General features: G+C 43.3%; 1 protein-coding gene across 1 annotated transcript; it reads right to left on the bottom strand.

Moving 5' to 3' along the window:
• Nucleotides 1-2,635: 2,635 nt before the first annotated feature.
• On the bottom strand, nucleotides 2,636-8,185 carry LOC136248105 (uncharacterized). The gene has a single exon (XM_066039919.1). It carries the CDS (start codon nucleotides 8,183-8,185, stop codon nucleotides 2,636-2,638), a length of 5,550 nt encoding a protein of 1,849 aa, XP_065895991.1.
• Nucleotides 8,186-9,960: the final 1,775 nt, after the last annotated feature.

Consider the following 9,960-nt stretch of genomic DNA (forward strand, 5'->3'; position numbering starts at 1 on the left):
TCTATGAAAATAACTAAATGTTTTTACAATGTGTTGAGAATTGTAGGAGTGATAAATTCAAGCTGATTGTATACTTGACTGCTTAAGTATAATCTTGTACTCTATCCAGATGCATGTGCACTAGCTATAGTCTGCTTTACACAATCAATAACTTTGATTTCAGTCTAGAATGACTGTCATCACAATGAGTATGGTTGCCACCGAAAATAATTTAGATCAGACAACTAATATACTTCACACCAATTTGTTAATTACACTGATATTTTTGCATCACAAAATACTGATGCCTTTGACAAGATAATGGTCCCATTTATATGATAAAACTCTAACAATATGATTATAGGTCCGACAAGATGAATATATCATGCACTTGTACATGCTTTATACTCAGCAGATAAAGTTATAACTACAGTATTGTAGCTATTTATATATAACTAGGCTGGAATCTGTTTTTACGTACACATGAAAATGATGATAACTGTGTAGTCATCTGGATACTACATAATTCCCTCCAAATTATTACTTGACATCTGGAAAATAATGACATAACAACAAAGTGCTATGGCCTATGGGTAGGTGCAAAGTACTCATATATCCACTGTATGCATAGTAATAGCTAGATGATTACTTCTTTACAAAATTGTACGATTTTGTTGAGAACATTTACCTAATAACTATACTCAAGTCTACCTACCTGCCAAAGATATATTGTTTACAATTCAGTGATGTTTGTAGATAAAAATGTAATTGAAAACATGTGGACCCATGGATGACATGCAACCATCTAAATAGTAACCAATTCCAATATGCTGAATTAATCACATGTATCACCATCAGCTCCTTTATTAATATTACTGGGCAGACAGCATGCCGAAGTGCCAAGGGGCAAGTAACACCCCAAGGAAAAAAGTTACACAAAATAAACATTACAACAATACTGCTTAATTATAAGTTACATGTCCAGTAATTGATTAGTATAAGTAATTGCCCGTAAGGCAATGCCAGTGCAAGTGCTTTCTGACTCAATCACGGAAGTTGGCAAATTATTCCAGTCAATGACAACTCTTGGAAAGAAGGAATACATATAGCTGGTTCATGTACCTGGATGAAGTGGTAAGGGTGGTGGTGTCTAGTTGAACATTGTGTGGTTGAGAAACATAATAGTATTGATAGACCAGTGAATTGCTTTGTAAAAAGGCCGAGTGCACTGATTCCTTTGTCCTTATTTATACCTTTATTCAACTAGAATATGCATAATGTTCTTGGACAGCTGCTAACAAACTGAATCCTATTTTAGACAGCCTCTTACACTGGATGATATACTGTTAGCTTGCCTGTTAATCATGTCACCACTGAATGACAACCTGATCCGTCAACACTACTGGTGCCTGGATCCAAGCCTGGATCTCAGCCAGCCGGCTATGGCCCAGAAATCTGCCCTTCTCAACTTTTCCAAATAGTGATTTAACTTTATCCAGTTTGCTGAAAAGTGATTATGAGGCTTCTGGACTTTTGAGAATCAACCATGATGAAATCACAGAAATCACGAAATCAAAATTGAAATCACGAAATCACAGTTGAAATCATGAAATCACGAATGAAACCATTGATTTCAGAGATATTACTGTGATTTTGAAATCTCGTACACCCTTTGAATAGTGGCGGACCCCTCATTATGTAGCTAGCTAACTTCAGGGTGGCCAAAAGCTAGTTGTAAATGACTTTTGGCTAGTTGTAAATGGTGATTTGGCTAGTTGTAAAAGTCAGACTAAATAGCAAGCTGCACCACAGAAAAGAATAAAGTCAACAATTACATACAAATTCTGTGCATGTTTACAGGGATTTGACTAAAAGTACCTCAAGATCCAGTCTTGAGATTGCCATTTTCAATATTTTCCCCTTGTGGTCCACTAAAATTGCATCTTGTAGTTATGGTCATTTCACAGTCCACTATTATTATAAAATAATTTCCTTAAAATCTGATCTAAATTGGCTTGTACATCACTAAGTTTGTTTGCTATTTCCTAGTTCCAGGTCTTAGTCAATTATCTCAAATTGCTTCCAGTTTTGACCTTGCCACGATTATGTTTCAACTAGGTAAATATACTCCCACACTCCCCTGAAATCCCTTCAACCATTCCATCCACCAACATTTTGCCACACTACTATCATGACAATATAACACAAGGAAAATTTTGTTTATATGTACTACCAAGAGTTTATAATATACAGTATTAAGGAAGAGTGTCAAACTGCCAATATAGCCTGTATAAACACACTGAGTAAAATTAGACTTTTGACAGCTTTGATCCAATTGACACATTTACTGGTGGAAGGCAAGTGTTGATATGTGTTGAGATGGTGAAACCTTTGTACAAACCAAGGTGTTGATATTCTATCTTACTCAGTGTATGTGTTGGAATGTACTCCTGTTGGACACTCTTGTGAGAGATAGTGGTAAGTTAGTACGACTATAAGGTTCGAAGGCTATTCGAAGGATGATTCAGACGCCGCGGACAACAGAACTGCTGTTTCAGCTACACGCGTTCACACTTCATGATAAGCACTAATCAACATACGTACACGTGATACATAGAACATTATGTAATGTACTACAAATATAATATCATAGTTACTAGTTCTCGACATCCTCCGGGGGGCCACATAATGATTGAGTCCATTCCTTAACTTGTTGTCTGCCCCGGATTGCAGCTGTGCGAACAGGTCTTCTTTGTAGACTGCTCTCTTCTTGGTTGACTGCCTGGTCATCTGAGTTGACTGACTTGTCCTGGACTGTTGAGACTCGCCTGAGCAAAGGGTCAGCAGCAGTTACCTCAAGGGGATATAACTTGGCCACTGGGCGGTTTGTTTTGCCTGTGGATGTCCTAATGTTGGCTGCTCTTACAAGACCATCTTCTCCAGCAATGGTGTCCTCTACTACAGCAAGTCGCCAGCTGATACGAGGAGTATCATCGTGGACTAGGACGACAGCTCCTGGTTTCACAGTTTGAATGTTGGGATCACTGGCTCGGTGGAATTCTCTCAAACTAGTTAAATATTCTTTCCTCCATCTTGTCCAGAAGTGTTGAAGGAGGGCAGCTTGCTTCTTGGCCATTGATTGTATCTCAGCCTCTCCATAGTCGGGATCACACCTGTTGTACTGTGGGGTCATGTGGTAGGGTACACAAACTATCTTCCTACCATATAGCAGGTGGGAGGGGGTGATTGGGTCAGGGTCACTAATGTCTGTAGGGACATATGTGAGAGGGCGATCATTGAGAATGGCTTCAATCTCAACAACAAGGGTTTGAAGACTGTTTAGGGTAGTAAATGTCCTTCCCAAAACCTTCTTCAACGCCAGCTTAGTCAACCCAATCAGCCTCTCCCAGAACCCCCCAAACCAGGGAGCGCGTTTGGGGATAAACTTCCATTCTGTACCAGACTTAGATAGGGCATTAGTCAGGGAGGGTGAGGAGAGCAATGCTTTCAGCTGTTCAGCAGCAGAAAGAAAGGTTGAGGCATTGTCCGACAGAACAAGCCGTGGCATTGACTTTCTGCTGCTGAAACGCCAGAACGCTTGCAGAAAGCATTCCACAGATAGGTCTGTCACAATTTCAAGGTGTACTGCACGAGTGACCGCACACGTAAATAGGCAGAGATACACCTTGCGTTCCCCTTGACCTTCACCTCTTACAAACAGTGCACCTGTGAAATCAACACCGGTGACTTCAAAGGGTTGGGATTGCTGTACACGGGCCTTTACAAGTGGTGGAGGATCTGGTGCAGTGTATGGTCGTCCAGCTAGTTTCCTACAGGTCACACACTTCCTCAACAGGGCTCTGATCCTTTGCCTTGCACATGGCACCCAATACATTTGACAGAGAGCTGTCAATGTCATAGTCACCCCTGCATGATGTTGTTGCTTGTGAGTGTGCCATATGAGGAGTGAAGTGAAGGGGTCCTTCGATGGCAGAAGGAGAGGAAACTTAGTGGACTCTGAAAGCGGAGCATTGTGGATCCTACCACCACAACGGATTATGCCAGAGTGGTCAAGGTACAGGCGAAGTTGTCTTACTAACGGTGGCTGTGGGGAGCGAGTTTTAGAGCATAGGCTACTTACTTCTTCAGGGAAGCCTTGCAGCTGAGCACTGGACACCCAGTGGGTATTGGCAATTGATAGTTCTGAAGGTGTTAATGGTCCCTTAAGTTTGAATAACTTTTGCCTAGTGTTGTGGGAAAAGCGGAGGACATAAGCAGTTATGTCTAGCAGTTTGGTATAACTGCTGTGGGTAGAAGGGTCAATTATATTGTATATGCTACTCGTAGGTGGCATTAACGTTGTGTTGTGGACACTAGCAGATGATGGAGGGCCCTCTACACTGTTAGCCAGTACAACTAGGGCTTCCGAAGGACTCCAGGTGGGCCATTCAGTTGGAGATGATAACCACGGAGGGCCATGTCTCCACAATGTGGAGTGGATAAATTGGTCAGCTGACAGTCCACGGGTTAAGAGGTCTGCTGGATTAGAGGCAGTTGGGCAGTATTTCCAACTTGAAGAGATAGCTAGAATTTCCTTCACCCTATGGTCAATGAATGGTTTAAGCTTCTTCCTACTTTGGAGCCAACACAAAACTATTTGGCTGTCTGACCAGTAGATGGTGGTCACTGTATGGTTAAGGGAATTCACTACAAAGGAGCCTAGGTGAGCTGCAATGACTGCTGCCATGAGCTCCAGCCTGGGTAATGTGTGTTGCTTTAGTGGAGCTACACGGGACTTAGATATTAACAGTGATGAGTAGTTACCACATTGAAGGTAGACGGCAGCTCCGTATGCCTTTGGACTTGCATCCGCAAAGACGTGCAGAACTGCGGAAGAGAGATCAAGCTTAGGGATGCATTGTCGCGGGAAGCACTGCTGTGAGGCAATTGAGATATCTGCTACAATGGTGGTCCACTTGAGCTGATAGGTGTTGTTCAGCTCAATGTCCCAAGATACATTGTCCTGCCAAAGCTCTTGCAGTAGCAGCTTGGTAGTTATGGTCACTGGGGTAACTAGGCCTAGTGGATCAAAGATGGAAGAGGTGTATCGCAGGATTTCCCGTTTAGTAACTGGGGTTCTGATAGGCTCAGGTTTAGAACATAGTGATAGTTTATCATATCCAACGTCCCAGCATAAACCAAGCACTTTAACCGTGTCCTTTGTCTCAGCAACACTGTACTGCTTTGCTAGGGCTCTTAGAGAAGGACTGTTAGATGCCCAGGTTCGTAGATTAAACTTTGATAGGTTCATCAAAGAACGGGACTCTAGAAAGTATTGAATGGCTTCTTCCTCCGTGTCACAGCCTGAAACTACATTATCAACATACAAGCTTCTTGCTACGCTGGTAGACACTGCTGATGGGTGTTGTTGTAGATGGTATGTCAGTGCTGCATTAAGCATAAATGGTGAACAACTTGCTCCAAACAGGACAACCTTAAACCGGTACACCTGGAATGGACTGTTAGGGTCATTGGGATTGGTTGGCCAAAGAAAGCGGGTGAAATCTCTATCGGACTTGTCAAGCTGCACATGGAGAAACGCTTTCTCAATGTCAGCTGAGAAGCCATACACATACAAACGGAAGCGTAGTAGTATGGCACAAAGGTGGTTCAGAAAGGGTGGCCCCACATGAAGGCAGTCATTCAAACTGGGTTGGTGGGCTGACTGTCTACAGCTACAGTCATAGACAATGCGGACTGGTGTGGTAGCCGAGTCCTTCCTGACAGCCCTATGGGGAATGTAATGCGTCTGTTTGGTGTTGAAGTTGTCTACCTTCTCAATAAACCCTTTGGACTCTTGCTCAGCAATGATTTGGCCATACATGCTCAGGAGTTCTGGGTCCTTAGCTAACCTCTGAGCTAGGGATCTGGTTCGCTTAGCACAGATAGGGAGATTGGAGGGTAGGAAGGGATGGTCCTCCTTCCAAGGAAATTTGAGTGATAAAGTTCCGTCAGGCTGACGGGCAATGCTAGTTTGCATGTATGTCTTCAAAAAATCATCACCATTGTCAATGGCGCTTGGGGAAGTTCCACTTGACTCCAGTTTCCAGAAGGTGTCCAGGTTCTGGGAATCTGCCACTGTAAAATTGACATGGACCAAGTTGACAGTAGTTGATGGTTGTAGTAGAGGACCAGAAAGTAGGTAGCCCAAACGAGACTTAACTGCTGTTGGACCATTGCCACGTATGACCTGGTCTTGGACAAATGTCCAGTAGTAGTCAGCTCCTACAAGAATGGTAATCTCAAAGCTGTCGTCTTCAGTCACAGGATGGGCCAATTGTAAGTTCTTCAAATGGGGCATCTTACTTACTTCCATCCGCACAGAATTTTGCAGTGGAGCTGCAAGCTGTGGTACCACCAACACTGATATTGGGATAACACTCCTATCCTGAGTGTGTACTAAAATGGTAGCTACCTGAAGGAATCTAGCAGAAGAAGCCTGGTTACCAAATGACGACAGGGAGATTTGTTCTGATCGTGTTGGTCGCAAGCAAAGTGTGTCAGCGAGCTCTTGGGAAATGAAGGAACGCTGTGCCCCCTCATCAAAGAGAATGTTGCCTTCTGTGCTAATTGAACCTGCTGAAACAGTCGCAATAGCAGTCTTCAGGAGGCATGCACTACAGGCTAGTTCTAAAGGAGGTTGGGGCCTAGTAACAGTGGTGTATGTACCCGTGCTGTTTGTTAGGGGAACCTGGGGAGGGACCGGCTGAGTTTGGTTAGTAAGGGATGGCGGTACACTGCTGGTAGTGGGAGGTGGTTGTACACTGTTGTTCACAGGAGCAGATACTGGGGCAGAGGCAGCATCTGTGGGAGGGCACAAGCTGGTGTGATGCTTTTGGCTGCAGTGTTTGCATCGCCTCCGAGAGGTACACTGTGAGGCCCTATGGTTTCCCAAGCAGTTGAAGCACAACCCAGCTGCCTTCACAATGGATGTTCGCTGCTGGTGGCCTTTGACAACAGTGCACTGGTTGGCAGTATGTGGGCCCTTGCAATAGGTACATGCTGGTTCCCTCTTCTCTTGTTTGGCTATAGGCTTTCTAGCTGCAGTGTGAAAGGATGCAGTAGCACTGTGCAGTTCCTTGGAAAATCCATTAGAATAGTGTCCTACTTCAAGTACCCGGAGTTCCTTTAAAATACAGGCCATGACCTCCTTAATGGTCCATTCACCACTACTGTGGTCTCTGGCAAACTGTTTCCTCAGTTCTATGGGGAGCTTTCCCAGGACCATAGGAGTAAGCATTGCAGAATAGGTATCATGAGATTTGCCCAAGGACTGAAGTGCTCTCATGTGGCTTTCCAACTTGTCGTGAAAGGCTTGAAGACTGGCCAGATTGTTAACAGGCTTGGGTAGGTTCATTAGCGCATCCATGTGAGCATTGACCAACTTATAGGGCTGCCCAAACCTGTCTTTGAGTAAAGCCACAGAGTGCTCATAGTTCAGGTCTGTTAGGGGAAGGTTGTCAATGACATGGGCTGCATCACCCAGCAGCTGTGCTCTTAGATAGTGAAACTTCTGTACCCCAGTTAACCCTTTACTGTTATGTACAGCTGCTTCAAATGAATCCCAAAAGGTTTGGAATTGGAGGGAGTCCCCACTAAAGGTAGGAAGAGTTAGCTTGGGTAACTGACACACAGACTGAACCACATCATGTACAACAGGTGTGTGCGACAATGAATTACTCACGGAGTTTGACGGGGTGGAATTTCCAGTTGCGCCAGTCTCTGCATTATTCTGCTGCACCACAGGCTGTTGTGATACTTCCTGTTCCTGCCGCTGCTGCTGTGTTGATGTCGGAGGTGACGGCTGGCTTGTGATGTTGGGTGTTGATGGCATAGAGAACTTCTTTAAGCTGGCGATCTTCTCGGCCAGTTCGAAGTGGTACATCTCAGTGTCAGTCACTTCATCTTCGAGCTCCTTTTCAGTAGTGATGGCTGCGAGGATTATCTGGTCGAGTTCTTCTAATTGGCGCTTCTTCACTGACAGTTGACTTAACACAAGGTCTATAGTGTCTCTGTTCGCTTGCGAAATAGATTGGGGAGTGACTTCAGTTCCTGGTTGAGTGATGGCGTGGGCTTTAGCAAGGAGTTTCGTCACAGATGAGCGCCCACCACGTCTGGAAGCTCGGGCACGTTGAGTTGCATCCATCGAATCCCTGGTCCGATAAAGCACCAAATGTGAGAGATAGTGGTAAGTTAGTACGACTATAAGGTTCGAAGGCTATTCGAAGGATGATTCAGACGCCGCGGACAACAGAACTGCTGTTTCAGCTACACGCGTTCACACTTCATGATAAGCACTAATCAACATACGTACACGTGATACATAGAACATTATGTAATGTACTACAAATATAATATCATAGTTACTAGTTCTCGACAACTCTCTCTTACTACTTTCAGTGGCGTAGCCAGACTTTTTGCCATGCCTGGGCAATGGGTGGGCAAGCCATTTCCCATGCAACACACGTACACATGCCCATCTTCATATGGACATCAATATAACATTTTTAAAATGCATTATGTATCATCCAACAGAGTAGTTAATTTGTGGAATTCTCTTCCAGCAGATGTTATTTCTGCACCAACTGTGGCATTGTTTAAGAAGAATCTTGATGATTTATGGAGAACAACAAGATATGGGCACTCTCAAAGGCCTGCGGCCTAGCTTGACAGTCTTGTACTGCCAAGCAATTTTTGTCCATTAATAATAATAATAATAATAATAATAATAATAATCCTACACTACTGTATGCAAGATGACTAATATCAACCTAATAGAAGCGAATGCCTAACTAGCTATTGGCCTTCTAACATATTACATACATCTAGCTACATGTAGACTACAAAGATTCTTGAATTAAAGCACGAGGCGCTCTATCACGTGATGACTATGCTCTGCCACTACAGTTGTTAGCCTAGAAAAGTGGAAACAAAAAGAAAAGAATTGCTGACTGAACAAGTACTCCATACTGTTTGAACTGAGCAGTATCCACACGGATAGATGGGTGCTAATTTCACAAATACCTCTAGACTGCTTTCCTCCCGAGTTTTTACCACACCAATAGCTACCGTGATCACTTAATCCAAATGTAAACCGTCCAGCCCACTATAGTGAAACCAATTCTTTGTCCACTCCTTGCCACAATGCTGCGCGGTTTTTTGTAATCACGTGATCTTGCTTCTATTTATTGCCTCCTCTATTTGTGCACAATCAAGTTACTCGCAGGGAAAATCCCTTGGATAACCCCATCTCTGTTTAGCCAAAAAGAAGGAAACCATCGGCGAAAATGGCACGGTGAGTGTTGTATAAGTTGTGCAGTGACTAGTTAAGTAACTTTAACAAAATCTCGAGCTATCCAGCCCACGTCTTTATAATTACTCTAGGAGCTGATGGTGGGGCAAAGAAGTCTGATGCCCGGGCAATGCCCTGGCTTGCCCGGGTTTGGCTACGCCACTGACTACTTTATATTATGAACTCTTGGTACTACTACCTTAAATCTTCTATGTGTAACTTATTTCAGGAATTATGCATCACTACCAACACAAATAATGTCTATGTAACTATACCTATTGTTCAACCCTGTTCCAGGAGAGTTTAGCTTCCTTTTCATCAAGAGTTCTTCAAGAAAAGGTTTTGGTTGTGGGTTGCATCTTTAGTTACAAAAGTTTAATTGTGGGTTTTGTTTTATTCAGGTAATTAGCAGTGTTTTCCACTATGGCTATCAGAGGTGATTAGTGTGGTTTTATATTTTAAAACGAATTTATTATATAATTCAAAAAGTGTTAGTTGGTTTAATTGGTAAGAGTCATCAGCTTTAGTAGCTAACAACTCTCTTGCTAGTTTAGAAGGAAGCTATAGCACTTTTGTCTATGAATGTAAATTGGTATCAGTTACCTTCTGATATGACCCCATGCTGTGGG

This window comes from Dysidea avara, chromosome 2, assembly GCF_963678975.1.
Source record: "Dysidea avara chromosome 2, odDysAvar1.4, whole genome shotgun sequence".
Classification (NCBI taxonomy): domain Eukaryota; kingdom Metazoa; phylum Porifera; class Demospongiae; order Dictyoceratida; family Dysideidae; genus Dysidea; species Dysidea avara.